Below are 21,232 nucleotides of genomic sequence, written 5' to 3' on the forward strand. Positions count from 1 at the left end.
TACAGATGAAGAGAGCTATAACCATAGATACACACGGCTTGCTTTCAACAGATACTATGTCCGGAGGCGGCAGCCTCCACTGTTGGGGCTGGAGGCTCATCTCCCTGCCGGAAAGGGGTGTGTAGATGTGTGTGTGTGTGTGTGTGTGTGTGTGTACAGGACAGCTAGAGCTCCAGCTGGTCCTTCCTGTAACAAAGAATGTGGAGTGACCAGTCTGCAAGGGAATATGGGACAATTCTTGTCCAGACCAAGGCAGGACAAGTTTGAGGGGGAAGTAGAAGGAAGACAAACCTAGATTTTGAGATGAATGACGTGGTTGTTGTTCTAATGGGGGTGGAGAGAGGGACGGGAGGAAATGGAAAAATGTGTTAGTGCTAAGGCAGAGGATGGTACTTAAAATATCCTGACACCCTACAAGGATGTCCCAGCTTGCCTCTAAGGCAATGGTTCTCACACGTCAGTGTGCACTAGAGTCACGGGGAGTGCTTGTTAGCGCCCAGCCCAAGTTCCCAATTCAATAGGTCTGTGGTGGGGCCCAAATGTGGTGTCTAACAAGCTCCCAGATGCTGGTGCTGCTGATGCTCCTGGTCCTGGATCACATCCTGAGAACCACCTCCCAAGGGAAAGTCAATAAAACTAGTGCTCATAGCCATTTCTTACAGCTAAAATTGCACTCACCAGTAGCTAGTGGTGGTGAGATAGCTCCGTGCTACCAGCCCGCCATTAAAAAAATAAAATCAACCCTAGCAGCTACACCACAAACCTGCATCTACAGAGGACATAGCTGCCTTCACCTGCCCTACTCTCCCCAGCCTCTTCTCAATCTGGGATAGCATTTTGCCCCAAAGAGCGACGAATGACCTGCTAAGAGGGTGGGAATGGTGGCCAGCAGCTGATGCTCATTCCTGCTGGGTTACCACTCAGGGGGCTTGGGTCGGGATTTATGTCTCTGTGTACATGCATGTGTGCAAACACAAACAGAGAAATCAGTTCCATACTATGAGTGGGATGATTAGGGTTGTGGGAGGCTGAAGTAGGATGGGGGCTCCTCTAATCTGCCTTAGGATCCTCACCTGTCCTCTTCCTCCCTCTGCCCCTGTCAAACAAAAGTCTAAAGAAAGCAGAAAGAGCATATCGACAAAGGCATACGTGATATAACTAGAAGGACTGGATTCTAAATGGACTGGTTATGAAATTAAAGGAAAAAAAAGGAATACATTTCCTTCCTGTGTATACAATGTACAATATTAATGAAAAATAATGATTTGGGGATGGGAAGGAAGTCATGAGAGAAAGGGGGAGGTTTTGGGGAAAGGGCGGTCTCAGGGCTAGCACCTTTAAAGGAGCCTCTCAGTGTGGAGCAGGGGAGCCTCAGAAACCACAGGAGGAATATTTTGGTATCTGCTTGGTGGCTCAGGCTATAGACAGGGCATGGTTATGGCTAAGTATCCCGTCAACCAGGATGGGTGGTGCCAGAGGGCAGTGAAATCAGGATAGGAGCCAAGTATAACAGAACAGGCACAAGGAAGGCAGCAAGGTGAATGAGGTTCAGTGAGGACATCTCCTTGTTTACAACTACCAGGAGTATATGGTCTAGTGCTTAGGGCCAAGGAGAAGGGTGGAGGGTGAAAGAAGCCAGATTTGGGGTGTACAACCAAAAGGGAAAGAGTAAGTAAGTGAGGGCCTATTTTTCTAGCTCTCTCTAGCTGTGAGGAAAGCTTTCCCAGACTTTTCAACTCTGAGCAAGCTGAAAGGAAAAGGGCAAAAGTCTGCAGAGCAGAATACCTGGTCTAGTACATCTCTCTATGGCCTTAGTTATCTACCAGCTATGTCTCTGGGGTGAGGTGGGAGGTCTGAGTCTTTTGTTCACTCAGAAGAGTCCCAAGACATCCATACTTCCAGCTCTTTTCAGAAAGTTTCTTCCCGTAGGCCCCTAGAAAGGCCATGGTCATTAGGAAGGGCTAAGTGACATCCTCCATGATGTTTGGTTCTGGTCCAGATGAGTCAGGAAAGCAAAGGGCAGGGAGAGTGGTCACAAGGCTGGCAGCAATGACAAGATAAGTGACATTCCCCTTAACTATGACAGAGTCTCAGGATAAGCAACTGCTCTGTCTTCTTAGTGAGGCCCCGGACCAACTAAAGAGCTATCTTGGAGGTTCTGTCCTGCCCCTTCCCTTCCTATTGCTTTACTAAGGTTCTGGCAAAGTCCCTTATTTAGGTCCCCAGGAACTTCCTACCAATGAAAATGAAATAAGGACTCAAGAGAATGAGACATGGGGACTAAGAAACTAAATAAGACCCTCTAAATAAATTAGCTTTCCTACACAGGGACAGACAGCTAGGACTCAAACTTCCTCCAAGGCCAAGCAGTAAGGCAGGGCATGTGTGCAGTGACAAACGGATTCTTCACTTGAAAAACACTTGACTAAAGGGGGAAGAAAAATAGTCATGGGTCTTACGAAGGCTCCTTGGGAGCCATAAACTCAGTCAAGCTTTAGGGCAAGGCTCTTGGTAGGAAACCAAGAAAATAAAAAATGAAACACAACTAAAGCAGAAGAAAGTCCCAGGGCGCAGCCGTCTAAAGGAAAAGTCCTGAGTACAAGTTATGGCTGTGAACTGTTAAAGGCAAATGGAGTCCCCGGAGGTGGTAGCTGGCGTCCTGACCATCTGCCGTGCCATTTGCTAGACTGAGTCACCTCAGGGGCTGTTCCTGTTGGGTCCCGGGTGGTAGAGGATGAGAAAACCATGTTTTCTCTCCTTTCTCTTCACCAGGTGTGTCTTGTTCAGCACCGGCTCTGAAAAGCAGGAGGGAAAATGAAAAACAGACACAACAGAACATGTCCTCTGACTGCCTCACCAGTGTTATCACTCTGAGAAGACGGGAACCTGGTAGCTTAGAACGTTTCCACATTTCCCGGTGACAGCCAATTTTGGAAGACAGACTAAGAAAGGAAGCTGGCAGTTATTCTGTATGTAAATTTAAGATGGAGGTAGGAGAGAGGGAGAAAAGGACATTCTTGGCTTGGCCAGATGGCAGAAGGTGGCTCTGGGACAACTGGAAGAGATTCATACTGACAGGCTATTAAAGCTGACCTATCTATCCACAGGCTTCTGGCTTTCGATTACTTCCTATGGCCCTGGTAGAAATTGCATAGTTCAGAGCCAAAGGAAGATGAGAAGTCTTAACAGGGAAGAAAGAGGGACAAGAGGGATGAATTTCTCCCCTTGTAACCTAACTCCTTACAGTAAGAATGGCTGAGAGCAATAGTCACCGACTTCCCAGGCACACCAGACCTTCACCAAGCAGGGCTCTTCTGCTGAGATCAGTACTGCACCTCCTCTCTCCTGCCTCTTCCCATCCTACCTTACCCTCAAGAAAACCCACTCAGGACCCTTGGGGACACATTGAACCTAGGGGTCAGAAAGCAGAGGAGAGCTGAAGAAATATTACAGGAGCAGAGAGACCTAGCAGCTAGCCCAAGAGCCTGGTGAACGGGAGAAGGGAGATCCAGGGTGAGGAACACTTGTGAATAGAAGAGCCTAGCCTGGAAAAGACAACCTCGGGGTGGGACTGGGAGATGGGAGAAGAGCAAGGGAGTGCAAGAGTGCCCCATACAACAGCTCCAGAGGGCTGTGCCTGGAGAGAGACTGAGGCAGTGACCCAGGCAGGGGAACAAAGAGGGAGAGACAGGAGCAAATGGACGACCAAAAGGAGTTATATATGCTTTGGCCGGTAAACTCTTGTAAGACATTAAGAATCAATCCAGTAACCTGATAGAATGAGCTTCAAACTCTCCTGTTCCTGCCTTCCCTAATAGTCACTGCAAGAGGGTGGACTGCAGAAGTGGGGGGATCAGCCAGTCACACCCGGGGCACTTTCCCTTTTCACTAACGAGAAGAGCTAATAAGGCCATAAGATGATCTTGCCAAGGCTTAGCAGGAGGTGGAAAAGGCCCCAGCAGTAGACTAAGAAAACTCAAGACACAAAACGAGGTACCCAAATAGATCTGGAAATAGCTGAAAAACGACTAGAATTCTTGCAGTTTTGTTTCTTTCTGCTTTGTTTTTTGTTGTTGTTGTTGTTTTTTGTTTGTTTTGTTTCTGGGTTTTTTTGGTGGCAGGTAGGGAGAAGGACTAAAGTTTATGGAAGAGCTGGAAAATACTGCTAATTCATTCATCAAGGGTAATTTTACATTCGCCATAAGTGAATGTTTGAACCAGACTTTAGGAAGGGGGTAGAGGGATAAAATAAGCAGCTAATGGGAGACAAAACCCTGAGCCCACTGGGTGGCTGGGGCGGGTTAGGGGGTGACCTGCCATCAACACTGGCCTCCCTCTACGTAGCAGGAAGTGGCGTGCTGCTAAGGATCGGGAAGGTAATAGCCATGGCTTAGTGGGAAGAGAGGGAACCGAGAAACCCAAAACCCAGAAGTGCAAGGGTTAGTGTTGAGAGAGACAGGTACACATGCATGGGCAGGGGTGGTTGTTCGGACCATCTGGAAAGGCCTTTGGCTGTGGGTACATCAGAAACTGCCCCCTTAGGGGATAATCTATGTGGCTCTGGGGCTGGGAGGTTCCTAGTACAGGTGTCAATGTACGTGACCATGTGGCTGAAAAGCCCCACATCTGTCCGTTACTCACAACACACAATCTTCCCCCCATATTGCCATGTCCAAGGCAGATGGGAGGCGATAAGATGACATCTCTCTTGGCTCTTGGGCGGGCGAGCTCTGGCTGGGGACCTCTCCACCAGGGGAGGCATCATCTGCCCGCAGACTGGGACTGTGGGGTCATGATCACATGCGACTGTATCGGCATGCTCAGTTCTGTCCTTTGGCTGGCCATCTGAGTGAGGACCGAGGTGGCTACAGCTTCAGCCGCAGAGCGAACACTGAGGCCATTGCTAGGGGCTGTTGCTGAGCTGTGTTGAATCACAGGGGCTGGAGAACCCGTTGGCTCTGAGCTTTCCTTGGGGCTTTCTGCCAGGAAGGAAGACAAAGAGCAGAGAGCAAGTAGTTAGAAAAGAGAATGGAGAAACAAGCAGAATCACCTTGTGCCATAATTCTAAAGGAGTCCCAAGCAAAGGAAACCCATCATTCTGGGGGGCAAACTTCCCAGAATCTTAGCTTCTAAGCCACAAGGGGCTAGGAAGTGGGAAGTTCTGAGAAAGGACGCAAGAACTAGGTCCAAATTAATTTATCTATCTCACTAAAGTAACCCCCCAGCATGTTAATTATACCATCTGGCTCCTATGTCTTTGTGTAGTTCATTACCCCTACTGGAACACTCTTCCTTTTATTCATGCCTTTTATTCATGTCTTGAAAGGGGATTTAAAATAGATCTTTTTTTTTTCCCTTTTTTTTTTTTAGCTATCCTCTCTGATTAATTCCCACAAGAATTTAATCATTCCATTTTTTTTTTTAAGATTTTATTTACTTATTTGACAGAAAGAGAAATCACAAGTAGGCAGAGGCAGGCAGAGAGAGGGGGAAGCAAGCTCCCTGCCGAGCAGGGAGCCTGATGCGGGGCTCGATCCCAGGACCCTGGGATCATGACCTGAGCCAAAGGCAGAGGCTTAACACGCTGAGCCCCCCAGGCGCCCCTCCATTATTCTTTTATGTTTCTTTAGCATGTACTTGCCTCACAGGTAAGCCTGATAAATATCAAGCTACACTCAGGTGAGGTTATGAACAACCAACCAGTCCTTGATCAAGTCCAGTTATTAGGACAAACTACAAAGACACCTGCTGGATCCTCCTGTCAATCAGCTAGGTATTAATGACTGAAAACATTTATTACAGGCTATGCCACTTCACCAAAAGTGATGATAACATCTTACTGATGACCACAAATATCTGAGCCGCATGCAGAGGCAACTCCATGTGGCTCTGCAGTTAGGTTTTATGAAACATCACAGCCTCCACAGCTGCTTCAACAGAGATGTGTGGAATAAATAAGGGCCAACGACCAATGGTTGTATTTTTGATTCTCTCGTGGTGAATTGTCTGGGTCTCCTTTCAGGATTCAGATATATATAATCTCCTCTGTGAAGCCTTCTTCGTTGTGCTCATGGCATTCGCTATCTCGTGGCCGGTGCTTTCAGAGTGCACTCATTTATTCGTTGTCTGACTGAGCATCTTGCATGTGCCAGCACTGCGGTATGTGCTGACTGAAACAGGAGCCCTGTCCTCAGGAAGCTCCCACTCCAGGGGCTCACTGACTGGGCTAGCTGTGCTCACCTTATTCAAAGGCTGACACAAGCATCTCCTCAGAACTCTGAGCCTCTCAGAGGTACAGTGTGTCACTGGCCTGCGTCAAATACCTACCACAGTGTCTACACCACACAGCAGGAACCAGATATATCTTTGCTGTAACAAACAAGTAGTTTAATGGATTGCCTGCCACTCAAAAGTTCTTGAAGGGACTGGACGGAAAACTTACTGTATACAGACTTCATACTGATGAATACTCGTCCTTGCCTTCCTTACCCCATCAAAAGGATCTGAAATGCTGATCACTAAACTTCTGGAAACACCTTCTTTTCCTGGTTTCCAGAATACCACACTCATGAGTCAGCTTATCTTCCTCCTGCCTTCCGGGAGGCTCATTCTGCCTCATTTGTAGGTTTCTTCTCCTTTCTCTGACCTCTAAATGTTGGAGTACCCTAGAGCTTGATCCTGCGACTACCTCTCTCTTTTTGGCTGTGCTCTTTAATCTGGTTTTGTAGCTTTAAAAACGAACTACACGCTGCTGACTCCCAAAGCCGTACCTTCAGCCTTTCCTCTGAACCGCAGGACCACACAACCAGCCTCCGCTTGACACCTGCACCTGCAAGCCCAGCTTGTCCAACTCTGGGCTGCAGCTATACCTCCTCATCCACTTGCTTCTACACTTTCCTCTACTTCCACAAATGGCAACTCCACTCTTGCAGTTGCTCAGGCCAAAAACTTCAGTGCAGCTATTGATTCTTTTCTCGTCTATTCCACCCCATCTGGTCCGTCATCAGGCCCCGTCACTCTAACTTCAAAATACACCCTGAATTCAGCCCCTTCTCAGCACTTTCTCTACCACCCTTTTGGCCCAAAGCTCCACCACTGCTTGCTCGTGTGACTGCCATAAACTCTTACACAGACTGCCTGCTCCTGCCTGGGCAGCTCTGCACTCTCTAACAGAGTGGTTCTGTTCAAACCTAAGTCAGACAGTCATGTCACTTCTCTTCTAAAAACCCTCGAATGGTTCTCCCCCAATCCCCTACGTCGAGTAAAAGCCGAGGTCCTCACGAGGACCGATGAGGCCCTATATGAAAATGTTCCCGTTAGCTCCCCTACCTCATCTCCAACTACTCTCCATCCCCGGTTTTCTCCAATCCAGCCACACTAGCCCCCTTGATGTTCCCGGAATGTGCCACATGCACTCCCACTTTGGGCCTCTGCATTTGCTCTTCTGCCCTTTGGCAGTACGTTTTCACCCATATAAATGCACAGCCAGCTCTCTCCCTTCCTTAAAGTCTTTATTCAAAAGCTACCTCATCTAAAATTTCAACCCTGCTGCCGACATTTCATATTCCTCTTTCCTGTTTTTTCTTCCAAGCGTTTACTCTTATCTAATAGACCATATATTGTACCTATTTATCTTGCTTATTGTCTGTCTCACCTACTAAAATATAAGCCCCTCAAGGGCAGGGATTTTAATCAAATCTATTTGGTTTCCTATTATATCCTCAGCATATAAAACAGTGCCTGGCACAGAAGAGGCTCAATCAGTATCTGCTTAATGAATGAATGTATCCTGAAGTACATATTAAAATTAAAATTTAAATAGAGATGTTTAAAATGAGTGATGTGGTTACTCTTTTTCTATGGGAACGCATCTCTGAAATGATAAAGACAGCGAGTGGGAAAATAATTCAATATATCAAAATTTGATAGCCAAAATCTCTAGGAATTTATTAAATTTGTACAGGAAAATGATTTATTAGCGTTCACTGTCCACAAACAAATTATTCACAGTAATTTTAATTTCAGGACTGTGCCTGTCCCGAGCATGACTCTATGACCATCTCTTTCTAGCACTATTTTATGTGTGCACATAGGTTACAAATTAAAACTACCATTGGTCCATCACTGGAAAGATAAAATATACCCCCAGAGCACAAGGCTTAACAAATGCCAACGTATCATCTGTTGTTTATACTCTCTTGAGGCCAAGATAGTGTCCTTGGAATAAGAAAGACCTAGATGGGAATCTTGGCTCTGCTATTTCACCAACTGTGTAACTTCAGGTACATGACTATTCTGTGGTTTGCTTGTGTATAAATGGAGGCGATATCTATTTCATGAAAGAACTGGGGAGATGGTAGAGTGCCTAACACAACACAGGCACCCGATAAATATTGCCACTCTTTATCTCGAACTATGATAGATAATTAGGATAACTCTATATGGTTCTGGAAACAAAATTATTTTGTAGGACTGGCTGGTCCAGAAAGGCTGCTCACTCATCAGTGTGGATCCCTCCAGAACAATCAGAATGGGATTATAAAACCATAAATAGTTGAGACACTGGGTACATGCAGTTTATTGACTGACTAACCTTGCTTAGGTTGTGAGCCACTCACCTAAATAGCCTTGGGTCTTTTTCTGTAGTGCAGTAACCGGGCAGTCTTTGTGAGCTAACAGTAGCTGTTTCAACTGAGCCACCTCATTCCGTAGCAATGTGACTTCGTTCTGAAGAGGGAGGGAAGAAAAGAAATCAAGAAAATGCACCCTCTACAGTTGTACCCCCGTGGCAGTCCCCACGGTGAGGACAGACTGCTGTCTGGATTTTCTCCCCTGAGTCTGGGAGACTCTTCATCCCGTAAGGCTTCAGACAGCTCAGGATCACAGTCATGAGTTCAGTGACAGGAGCTGCTTACAATGAAAAGTGGGGATTTATAATGGACACATTATTCCTACTTAGGATAAACATAATCATACCAGAATTAATAATGCATACGCCCTCTAAGAAAGCCTACTTCCAGGAATCTGTTTAACAAAACTACCTACTCAAGTGCATACAATGTTAACTATAGCATTGCTGTTCTGGCAAAAAATTAGAAACATTGTAAATATCCGTACCTTATAATATAACCACACTACAGAACATACTACCATAGAGCTATTAAATAAATGAAGATCCTCTAGACACATGGCCAGGTCTCCGGAGATATTATCAACCCAGTTACATGTTAGAACAAACACACAGTCCCTCCCTGACTATCCCACAAAAAGTATAAGTGAAAAAGTAAAAATACATATTATGTAAAAATAAAAAAAAGTAAAAATACATATTACGTCTGGTAGGTACACACCAAACTCATCCACAGGGAAAAAATCAGACTGGGAAAGGCATACTGAAGAGGAACTTTGGTTTTGTTCTATACACTTGTGTGTGCATGTAGGTATACATATGTTATATACATAAATATATTCATACACCTTTGCAATGAAATCTTAGTAAGTAATAAAAGAAGAGAAATAATATTCAAGAAAATATCTGGATTATAATTCTTCTATTTGTGCTTGTGTGGTTTTCCTTCTTTCATTAAGCTGCATTATCTGGGGCAAATACATTTTCCTTTGGGTGCTTCACGACCCCAGTTGGATTTGACTGATACCCAAAAGAGTAGCCATTGCCTCCATCCAAATGGGTCTGTGGGTGCTTCAGACTCTAACAAAGGTTTAGGAGTAGATGGTGAGTCTTTTCCAACCCCTGGGGAAGAGATTTCAATTTTGACTGGTAAGAGTTTCTTTCGGCATTCTTCCTGGCACAGCTTCTGGAACTGTCCTAATTTAAAGAATTATCGTCTTCTTTTATACTGTTTCACTTTTTTCTGATTCCATCTCACTTCCCAGATTCCTCAATCCCAATAATCACCCAGGACCCACTCACACTCAGCTGAATGTTCTGAGAAGTGAGCTCCTCCGCCTTCTTCTCGAGGGAGGACACCCAGAGCTTCCGCTTTTGACGGCAGCGGGAGGCTGCAGCCCGGTTGCGCTCCAGGAACCGCTGCCGCCTTTCATCAGGATCTTCGTCCACTGTGCGTCGCCGCCGCCCTCCCGTGCTGGGAGTGGGCTGGGCTGGTGAGACCTGGGGCCCAGGAAGAGGAGTTACTTGAAGGGAACATCAACCCTTTCCAAATTCAACCTGATGTCAGGTAGAGATCTGGCAGAGGGAAGTACCAGTCTCTGTAACCACAGCAAGTCTCATCACCATGTCCCTGAGTTTCTCTTCTCTCTGCCTCCCCATTTCCTTCCAGACTTCTCAGCCCCATACTTAGACCACAGCTCAGGTGGAAACTGACTATTTCTGAGACAGATAAGATGAGGCGAGCATCACTTTTTGTTTCATAACAACAGGGAATCTTGTAGGTGGGGAAACTATAATGGGGGGTGGGTGCCTGGAGAATTTCTAGGGAGGCTGGAATAAAGATACTTGAGAATCATTGATTTGGACAAGCAATATATACAAACAACAAGTTTCAGAAGAGGAGAAAAGACTTTACTATGGGTGAGATACTGGCTATCATGGAGAGATATGATTAGTACGTTCTTATTTATAGTCCGTTATTAATCATCCTCAGCAACCACCCTCCCCCCTTGTTTGTTCTGTTTGTTCTTAAACAAAAACCCATTTTGAATCTCTTTACATACTGGAGATCTAGGATTGCCTTTTGTCTTGAAACTTTAGGCTGATGTCCTCTGTCACTAAAGTACTTCTGGATCGTCTTCCCTTTCTATTAGCTGGTATGTGTTCAGAAAAGATAGACCAACTTTCTAATAACCGACAAAATTAAAATGTAGAAAGGTCAGCCATCAGTATAAAAGAAACTATATAATGTAAAACAATGCCAAAAATAAATTCTTCCTGGATCTGCTATTAGAGCATATCTATATTAGTAGTTCCCAAGGGCCAGAGCTCACATCAGTTGCATGAGACTAAGCATGAGTTTATAAAAAACAGAATCTTATACTCCACTTCAGGCCCTACTAATTCATGTTCTCCATTAATACAGATAATCAAGAAATATTTTTATTTATGTACACTAATATTATCTCTCCCAAAAGAAAAATGGTGAAGAAATTTAAAACTCAATTTAATGAGCTAGAGACCTTGGGTCACTGCTTCTCACTGTAATATGGGAAGTTTATACTAATTCTCTTGAGATTTTCAATTTTCTCTTTGTCCTGAGCTCAACGGAGCACATGAAAGACTGGTGCTTTAGGAGGATGGAGAAAGGAAACGGTAGGTTCCTATTCTCTCATGCAGGGAAGAGAGGTAAAAGAACACCAAGAGAAGAAAGGGAAGAATGAGGAAGAAAGGAATCAGCAGTAACTAAAAAGAAAGCCTTTTTTTCCCCCCATCATTTTCTTACGAGGGACAGCAGCACAACTCAGGCAAGGTGGCTATGGCTTCACCATCTCCAGGGACTGAAGGGATTATAGGAGGGAGGGCAAGCTTAGCTTCCAATAAGAAAACTCAAATGAAGGCTTTTGCTGTTGGCCAAGCTTTAAGGCGGCATATGGCCATTAAATGTTAGGACATGTGGTGGTAACTGACGAAGCAGGTGGTGACATCAGAAAAGGGGCTGGACAAAGATGTCATTCTAGAAATCCATCTCAGGTTGTTGTCACCTGTCCAGCTCAGATACTACAAAAACTAGGGCCTATTCAGTTGTCAAAGAAACTTATTAAAACTGAGGCTTCCCTGGGAAAAGAACAGGGCATATAAATGGCACCACTCCTTTCATTGCTCTGTGATAGAAAGGGACTAAACTGATAAGGAAAATGTGTTTTATTATGTTTGTCTACTGAGCCATCTTAGTACCGTGACATCACGTTTTACTCATATATTGTTATTACCCAATTTTGGCCACAAAACCTAATCAGGTAAGTTTTTTGGTTTTTGTTTTTGTCTTTGTTTTGCTTTGTTTATTTTTTGTAAGACTTAACTCATGGGAAAGCGACTAGGGGAGCCTCCTTTGGTGCAAAAAGTGGTTTGAGTCAGGTTCTGTCACACTTTAGAGGGTTCTGCAGATACGTCATTCACATATAGAAAAAAACAAAGACCAAAAACTGAGACCTCCTCTGTGCCAGCTCTGCCTTCTCCGGCCTGTCTGATGTAAATACAACAAAAGAGTAGGTAAACGCTGGTGCGTCTTGCTACTGTCGAACTGTTAACAAGAACCGAAGTGCAAGAAGATGCCCCGAAGACTGAAACCCGCTCTTCTATAATTTTTCTGCTCCTCGCAAAACAGAGTGCCATAAAGTAATGGTGACACAGCGGGCTCCCCCGTCCAAGGGCCCAACTGACCTGTGGCTGGGCAGGGGACGGGGCATCCGGGTGCTGGATGAGGATCTGGCTCTGCTCAGGGCGGGCTGTTACCATGGTGCTGGCAGTACCTACCACCATTCCACACCCACCGTTGATTGAGGAGACCTGATGGGTCAGGGTGGCTTTTAGTCTCTGTAGGGAACAACAATAAAAAACAGCTTGCCAAGGGTGAGATTCTATCAAGGGTGAGAAAAGTGGGCTTAGATTTTAATACTGACCTTACAGATCACTAAAATTTCCACGCCAATTTGCCCTTAACAGAGGAATTAAAAGAAAATGACAGGGAGAATGTGCACCTGGATCCCTACCATGCCTACTCTGTTCCTTGGCTACCAACCTGGGCACAGTTGGAGGGTGGGGGCTGTTGAAGTAATAGAGTCCAGATGAAAGCTCTCTTCTGGAAACCAGCCAGGTGCTGGTTACGCAGCTATTCACCTCTTGGCCAGCTCTCCTGCCCACTCGTCCACCCTCCATCTGTCACCCTGGAACTGAAACAGCAAGCATTCCACTCCAAACAATCTGTGCTGCTTCTTTTCACTGCCATGGTCTATGTACCAGGCTCCAAAGGTGGAAGAGAGGAGACAGAGTCATGAATCAGGGTCTTTTCTTCTCCAGAGCCCACCACAGGGTATCTTCAGCTTTGCAAGCCCCAGGTTTCTCTGCCTGGCTCACTCGAAAAACCTAGCTGATAACACTTCTTTTAAAAGGGCCAACACTGCCCCAAGCTGGGGTATACTCACCATCTTGGCTTCTGATGGCATAGGGTGGCCAGAGGGAGAAATGGAACCACTGCTGTTAACTGGTGGGCCAGGGATACCAGGAATGTTGGGCACCATAGACACAGGTCTGGCCAGCTGGATCAAGAGGAGGAGGAAAAACCAGAAGGGAACATAAAACTAGTCAGGGGGCAACAGCTTTCCAAAATGAAGTGTTTTGGAGACTGGCATGTCAGGGCCTGTTCTGTGCAGCCTGTCCATAGGGCATAGAGGGACAGCCTGGAAAACACCTTTCCCCATGGAGTACCGCACGGTAGGGAATCTAATCCTTCAGTGCTGTGGCAATTTCTATGGGAACGGCTGGGGCTGTATCTTGAGGAAAGTGGTGGGTAATGTGGTAGGTGCTAAGTGCCAAGTGAAATCAACCAATCAGCAGGCTGGCAAGATCAATTCCTAGACCAGGAGCCAATTGTCCAGATGAGTCTTTGTCTAGTGTTCCACAGTGCTGGATTGGCAGAGGTTAGCGAAGAGTTTAGGCAGGCTGCCATGCTCAACTAATACAGACCAGAGCCCATGTCTCCCTGGGGCTCATGTGTGTTTATGAGCATTCAGGTGGAAGGGAGGGATTAGTGTGTCGGTAGGGCTGGCTGCCCCAACTACAGAGCTCACCGATATAACAGAAGGCATCTGTACTGGAGGCCCTGGCAGCACAGGCATGGTCTGTCCATTAGCAAGATGCATGACGAGAGGGAGGGAGCCAGTGGGAGACCTGAGGAAACATGAAGTGAAATGCTCATCACACAGACCCTTTTGTCTATAGATCCTCCTCCTATAATTACAGCAGATTGCCCAGGCTTCTCTAGTTAGGGAAGCTACAGGGCAACACTATAAAATCTTGACACCCTCATGAAGGTGGAAAACCCAGTGAATGCTACTTACCTTTCAGACAGACAGAAACGGTACGATCTTTACACCTTGCAAATTAAGCAAACACCACTGAACTCAAACTGGTGGGAAGCTAATCCTATTAAGATGTCAGAACAACGAAACATCCCTACCACTGGCATGTATAAATTCTGTCTTGCCCTAGCCAGGACTTGGATGAAAGTTGTCATTTTGCAAAGCTGAATTACATCATGTGATAGCCAAACGTGAGTAAGTTTCTCTTGCCATTTGCATGCACTGCTCTATCTTATCCCCAAAAGATGTTACTTTGTTATTTTTCCTAGTGGGTCCAGAGAACAATAAGCTTTAAGAGGCTAAATCCTGACAAAAACCTCTTAACCCATGGGTACCTGGGGACAGGAGCTCAAGTCATCTCATTAGGAAATCTGTATGGACCACGCCAGGACTGAAGACAGACAGACAAAATTAGGGGTAGCAAAGACCAAGAACCCCAGACTAACGGGAACACCAGACTCAAAAAAGATGACTTAATGGGTTTCAGCCTGTCATTCAGTAACGCCCCCCAAACCCTGTACAGATTGAGGCCAAGAACTAAATTTACTTTCCTGTGTGGCTTCCACCACTATGATGAAATTCCTAAAGTTTTAAAGATTCTTCTTTCAGATCAAAGAAGTATTAAACCTCTAAATTAAGGCAGTATTATCCCCAAATAAACACCTGCTTGCTTACTAATAAGGTGAAGGAGATTTCTGGTTATGGGGGGATATTTTATTTTGAGAGACAATCTCACTGACTCGTTTTGAGTATTCAAAAACAGTCCGTTTTTTTTTTTTTTTTTTTTTTTACCAAGTACCAAGGGTTCAGGCTTCACTGTTTCTCCCTGCTTTACTTACCCCAGTTGCCTGTTGGATGGTGGAGCCTGTGTGATGACGGAAGTTGGGGAGGGAAGGGTTGGGTGAAGTGGATCATAGCCCAAGTGGAGAGGCAAGGAGCCAGGACGCACGATGGTAGGTGTTGGGGTAGAGATCACGACAGGCTTTGGGGCCACCTCCTGAGGAGAAGAGACCAACAGAACACAGAATGCTATAAGGGGCTGCTTATAGGAAAATATGTAGCTGGTTAAATGTAGTACAAATTTACTGGAAAGAGCACCACAGTGACTCATGTAAATCATGCCATCACTCTACCACGATCATGGATCCATACTTCACTCGCCCATTCAACAGGAATGCTGAGTTAAGGCTCTTTGGCTATATCCTTTTCAGGGATGAATGCTACATAAGTGAGATTAAGAGCTGAAAAATCACTTGAAATCTTTATAGAAGAACTGTAGTGCTATGTAAGTTCCAAGGACCGCAATAATTTTTCGCTCTTGTTCCAAATCAGATGCCTGAGTGTCCTCCAATCTCTAATGAGAAAATACAGGGTGTAAGACTGTGATAAGGCAACCCAATATCTCCTACAGACATATGCCCCCTACCTTTTTAAGTAGCCTCCATGCCCAGTGTGGGGCTTGAACTCACGACCCTGGGATCAAGAACTGCACGCTCTACTGAACCAGCCAGGTCCCCCAGACAGAACCCTTTTAAAAAAGGCTATGGAGGAAAAGACTATGGAAGTTTGAATTTAATGGTCATGTTGTAATAAAACAAACCGCTTCCCACTGTTAATTTGTTTGGGACCTTAGTTGCTAGTGGCCACATTGGCCCTCACACAGCTCTAGACAACCTTTAGGACCTGGTTGCTAATGGAAAGGGGAGGGAGGAGGGACAGCTGCAATGTTTAGGGAGGAGGTAGGTTAGGGAAGTTATCAAACCAAATTTGGAGGGAGGTAAAATGAGGTACAGATGTTCTAGCCACAGTGGACATTAAAATTAACAACCCCTGGTAGAGAGTAGGGACTGGAAAAAGGCATGAGTGGGCTTCTGAGGTTCTGATAATACCTGGGTGCCGGTTACACAGGCTGTAAACTTCATGAAAATTCAGTAAGCTATATACTCACAATTCACACGCTTTTTTTGTGTGTATGCTGTATTTCAGTAAATTTATAAAAAACATTACCTCATATAAAGTTTCCTTTAAAAAAATAATACGCAGAATTCTAGTGGATTTTCTCTTTGAGTCACTAGAAGGCTTTCTTCTAAGAAGATTTTTTTCCAAAATCATTTAATGTCCAGTTTTTTAAAAAAGATTATTTATTTATTTGACAGAGAGAGATCGATCACAAGTAGGCAGAGAGGCAGGCAGAGAGAGAGGGGGAAGCAGGCTTCCCGCTGAGCAGAGAGCCTGATGTGGGCTCCATCCCAGGACCCTGGCATCATGACCCGAGCTGAAGGCAGAGGCTTAACCCACTGAGCCACCCAGGCGCCACTAATGTCCAGTTTACAAATTGCATAATTTTTCTTTCCCACTTAGTAACTGAAGTACAGGGGTGCCTGTGTGGTACAGTTGGTTGGGTGGCTGACTCCTGATTTCATTTCAGGTCAGATAATGATCTCAGGGTCGTGAGATTGAGCCCTATGTCGGGCTCCGCACTGGGCATGGAACCTGCCTGGGATTCTCTCTTTACTTCTGTCCTTCCCCACTCCTCTCTCTCCCTCTCTTAAAACAAAAGAAAAGAAAACAAACCAAACAAGAAGCAACCCCCCTCCAAAAAACCCCGTAATAATTGAAGTACAATATACATAAAGTATATTAATCTAAAGGATATAACTAAATGACTTTATGTATGTCAAATCAAGACAGAGCCCATTTCCAGCACCTCAGAAGGTGTCCCTTTCCAATCCACACCTTCCTTCCTGAAAGTTAAACATTTACTTTGAGTTCTATCATCAAATAGTTTTGCCTCTTCTTGAACCTGATGTAAATGGAGTTATGTGCGTAGTTTTGTGTCTGAATTTTGTTGTTGTTCAATATAACATTTGTAGGATTTACCTACACTGCTGTGTATATCATTAGTTCATTCTTTTTTAATGCCATGTGGTATTCCATTATATTTCACTTATTTATTTTTAAAAGGGGGGGTTGGGGGAGGCAAAGGGCAAAGGGAGATGGAGAGAGACAATCTTCTTTTTTTTTTTTTTTAAGATTTTTATTTATTTACTTGACAGAGATCACAAGTAGGCAGAGAGGCAGGCAGAGGGAGGGGGGAAAGCAGGCTCCCCGCTGAGCAGAGAGCCCGATGTGGAGCTCGATCCCAGGACCCTGAGATCATGACCTGAGCCGAAGGCAGAGGCTTAACCACTGAGCCACCCAGGCGCCCCAGGAGAGAGACAATCTTAAGCAGGCTCCAAGACCGGCATGGAGCCTGACATGGGGCTTGACTTCATGACCCTGAGATCATGATGAGCCGAAACCAAGAGTCAGATGCTTAACTGACTGAGCCACTCAGGCACCCCTACTATTCCATTTTAGAAATATATCACAGCTTGTTTATTTATTCATTCTCTTATTGATGGACATTTGGAATACTTCAGTTTTTTTTACTATAATGAATATAACTGTTATGAGCATTCTTTTTTTTTTTTTTAAACAGATTTTTACTTATTTATTTGACAGAGAGATCACAAGTAGGCAGAGAGGCAGACAGAGAGAGAGAGAGAGGAGGAAGCAGGCTCCCTGCGGAGCAGAGAGCCCGATTCGGGACTCAATCCCAGGACCCTAAGATCATGACCTGAGCCGAAGGCAGAGGCTTAACCCACTGAGCCACCCAGGTGCCCTGTTATGAGCATTCTTATATACTTTTTATATACTAATTTCACTTCCATATAGACTCAGAAGTGGAACTACTGGGTCAGAGAATAGGTGTAATTTGTACAAATCTTCTAAATAATGAGCATTATTTAAATATAATCAATCCTGTGTCACATACTATTTATACAAGTAATGAATCAAAACTTATTTACTATCAGGGCGCCTGGGTGGCTCAGTGGGTTAAAGCCTCTGCCTTCGGCTCAGGTCATGATCTCAGGGTCCTGGGATCGAGCCCCGCATCGGGCTCTCTGCTCGGCAGGGAGCCTGCTTCCTCCTCTCTCTCTGCCTCTCTGCCTACTTGTGATCTCTCTCTGTCAAATAAATAAATAAAATCTTAAAAAAAAAAAACCACTTAATCTACCTATCAATTAACACTTGGGATAATTCTTTTTTTTTTTTTTAAGATTTTTTTTTATTTTAGAGAGAGAGCACACCCATGTAAATGAGCAGGGGGAGGAACAAAGGGGGAAGGAGAGAGAATCTGACGCAGACTCCCCACTGAGTGCAGAGCCGGACACGGGAGTTGATCCCACAACCCTGAGATCATGACCTGAACCAAAACCAAGAGTTGGACACTCAACTGACAGAGCCACCCACGCATCCCTGGGATAATCCTTGGTAGAGAATTTACCTTTTCTTTGAGTGGCGGGGAGCAGGGACTAGAGGCAGGGCTATCAGGTGGGGATGAGTCTACCTCCACTGGCTCTTCTTCTTTGATTTTGATGTCTGGTGTGGAAGGCAAAGACATGTCAAGGGGCCCAGCAGCAGCCTGTTAAAGAGACAAATAAGCAAAGTTCAACCCCATGATTCCCTATAGGCTCAATCAAAGATCTTTCCATTTCAAAGATGAGGAAATATATTCTCTTTTCCTTTTTTTTTTTTTTTTAAATTATTAAGTAGGCTCCACACCCAATGTAGGGATTGAACTCACAATCCTGAGATCAAAAGTCGCATGTTCTACTGACTGAGGCAGTCTAATGCCCCGAGGAAATATACTTCTAAGTTCAGCCTTTGGTCAAGGAACTGAACTGCAAGTCAAATATGGAACCTAGGTTTTATGTACAACTCTGGCCAGATCATTTCAATTTCTCAGAACTTCTCTTTTTCTTTTCTTTTTTTTTTTTAAGATTTTATTTATTTATTTGACAGAGATACAACAGGAGAGGGAATACAAGCAGGGGTAGTGGTAGTCAGAGGGAGAAGCAGGCTTCCCACTTGTGCAGGGAGCCCGTTGCCGGGCTTGATCCCAGCACCCTGGGATCATCACCTGAGCCAAAGGGAGATGCTTAATGACTGAGCCACCCAGGCGCCCCAGAACTTCGGTTTCTCTAACTGTAAAATAGAAATAATGCATGCTTCACCATGGGTGAATACTTAAAACGATTCTGAAAGGAAAAAAATACTTATAAATGTTTATAAAGACCCTGAAAGGAGAAAAAAAAAGATGTCATTTAAATCATAATTGTATCATTTTTCAGGAAAATATAATGATTCCTGAATCCAGTGCTTGCCTATTTCCAAACAGCTCTGCTGGCCACTAGAGAACTGTGAGCACTTTTTCTGCCAACCAGAAAGACTAGATTACACAAGTATCAAAAGCAGAGACAGACTAGCTAATGAAGTACTGCAAACAAGACAGGAAAGATCTTTTCTGGGGAACTTCCTATGCTTGATGGTGACTTCACCCCAACATCTGGTGCTAGAAGCTAGAAGTTAGGAAGCTAGGGTCTGGGGTAATGAGGAAAGGAAAGCCTGGTCATTTGATTAGTTAAAGACATTAGACCTTGGTCCCAGAAGCAGGACTGGAGGAAACCAGAAAGGAAAGAGTACTTTTCTGGCAGTGGTGAATCACTTCACAGAAACTGTGGAGCCGTAAATGGCTTTGCAGGGAACCATAAACCATCTGAGAGGATGGCCCTGACACTGCACGACAGAAGGGCAGGCACTGCAGTCCGGTTTCATGAAAAAGGAGATCCTTTGTTCTATTCTTCCCATATTTTAGGCTTCTTGGTCAAAGAGGAGCCTGTTTCTAACGCTTCCCTTGCTACCTCAATCCCTAGAAATCTTGGTAGTTGAGCACACTGAAGATAATCTGGTGTCTACCATGTTAGAGAAGGTGGTAATGGTTCTTTCTCTCCAATCTGATGGGGGTGAACAATAGCAAAGATGCTTTCATTTCTGCCCTCATTTTTTCTGCATTGTGAAGATGTCAGGCCCAATTCAGCTAACTCTGGGATCCCTGAAGTCAGAGGATGGTGGGAAAGAGAGGCCTCTAAGTAAATAGAACCATGGGTTTAAACTCCCTTAGAGGCATCTCCCAGAAAAGCTGTGGTTCAGTGAAATTTCAGACTCAGTCAACATTCCTAGACACAATCTTCTACTGAGTCTGTTCTTCTCATCAAGGGGAGGTAAAGACCACCCCTGTATAGGCAGGAAGAAATATCAAGATGCCCAATGAGTAAAAGCCTGACCAACTATGAATGGCCTCCCAGAGTGTCAACTGAGTTAAAATGGCAGTAGAAAAGACGTCCTACTTTTAAAGGGAGGTTAATTTTCTTGAATTCGCCTCTAACGAGTTCGATTTTAAATCACTCACATCCTGGTGGAAACAACTGGACTGATCTGTCTTGGGAGAAGGAGAAATGATGGTGGCTGGAGGATGAGGCAGGGAAGCTGTAAAATAAAATTATACCACATAGGTTGAAGCCACTGAGAGATGAGAGACTGGAGTCTCTGAAGAAAAGTAATGACGAGAAGACTGTGGCTAGTCCAGCCATTTGAAAGTGGAACTACAAATATATGTCAGTGGATTTCCCTGCTTTCTTTCAGTCTGAGGGAGACAGCAGGAAAAGCAGCTCAGAGGAAGCTACGGAACTTAGAGAAACTGCCCATGATAAGGATATCTTATCTTGCATTCTTACAATTACGATTTATGCTGGATGAAAAAAAAATAATGCACAACTCTCTTGATTTACCTCTTAGAAGGAAAGAACTCAGAATAAAAGATTCCAACATTCTAATCCTCTCTACAATATCTATACTAAGTGGCCTACATACAATTGCACACACTTTGTGATAGTTTCTACCTGCTGGTCCTATTTCTACCCCTGGGCCAGACAGAGTAAGTTTAACCCCTCTTTTACATGAAAGCTCTACACATATTTGAAGAACACTATTTTTTTTTTCACCTTAAAACTTCTCTTTTTCAAGCAAAACTTCCTCAGTTTCTTTATATGTTCCCAAAGTGACAATTTCTAGTCCTTTCACAATCCTAGTCGATCTCCTTTGGAAGGCATTACGAACCCCTTCTTGAAGCTTAATGTCTGGAATATTACGAGAAAGCTACCTGAAGGTAAGAGCTACATATATTGAAACAAAGAAGTGTCAAAATGCAATAAATATTTGTTGATTGGCTGGCTGAATGCCAACAGTCCAGGTAAGAAGACTGATTAGCTCAGAAAAGAGTAAGAGATTTGACCCCAAA

General features: G+C 44.6%; 1 protein-coding gene across 4 annotated transcripts in view; it reads right to left on the reverse strand.

Moving 5' to 3' along the window:
- Positions 1-4,101: 4,101 nt before the first annotated feature.
- The window catches only part of ATF7 (activating transcription factor 7), a gene marked incomplete at its 5' end in the record, with an annotated part of 80,159 nt that continues 63,028 nt past the window's right edge, over positions 4,102-21,232 (reverse strand). For all 4 annotated transcript variants that reach the window (XM_080810823.1, XM_080810825.1, XM_080810824.1 and 1 more), the window contains 8 exons: positions 4,102-4,979; positions 8,619-8,727; positions 9,932-10,129; positions 12,353-12,505; positions 13,114-13,227; positions 13,759-13,858; positions 14,889-15,046; positions 18,380-18,517. In XM_080810823.1, the coding sequence (XP_080666949.1) occupies positions 4,762-4,979; positions 8,619-8,727; positions 9,932-10,129; positions 12,353-12,505; positions 13,114-13,227; positions 13,759-13,858; positions 14,889-15,046; positions 18,380-18,517 (1,188 nt within the window). In that variant the 3' untranslated portion in view covers positions 4,102-4,761. The remainder of the gene's footprint in view (positions 4,980-8,618; positions 8,728-9,931; positions 10,130-12,352; positions 12,506-13,113; positions 13,228-13,758; positions 13,859-14,888; positions 15,047-18,379; positions 18,518-21,232) is intronic.

Source organism: Martes martes (assembly GCF_963455335.1).
Source record: "Martes martes genome assembly, chromosome: 8".
In the NCBI taxonomy this organism is placed as follows: domain Eukaryota; kingdom Metazoa; phylum Chordata; class Mammalia; order Carnivora; family Mustelidae; genus Martes; species Martes martes.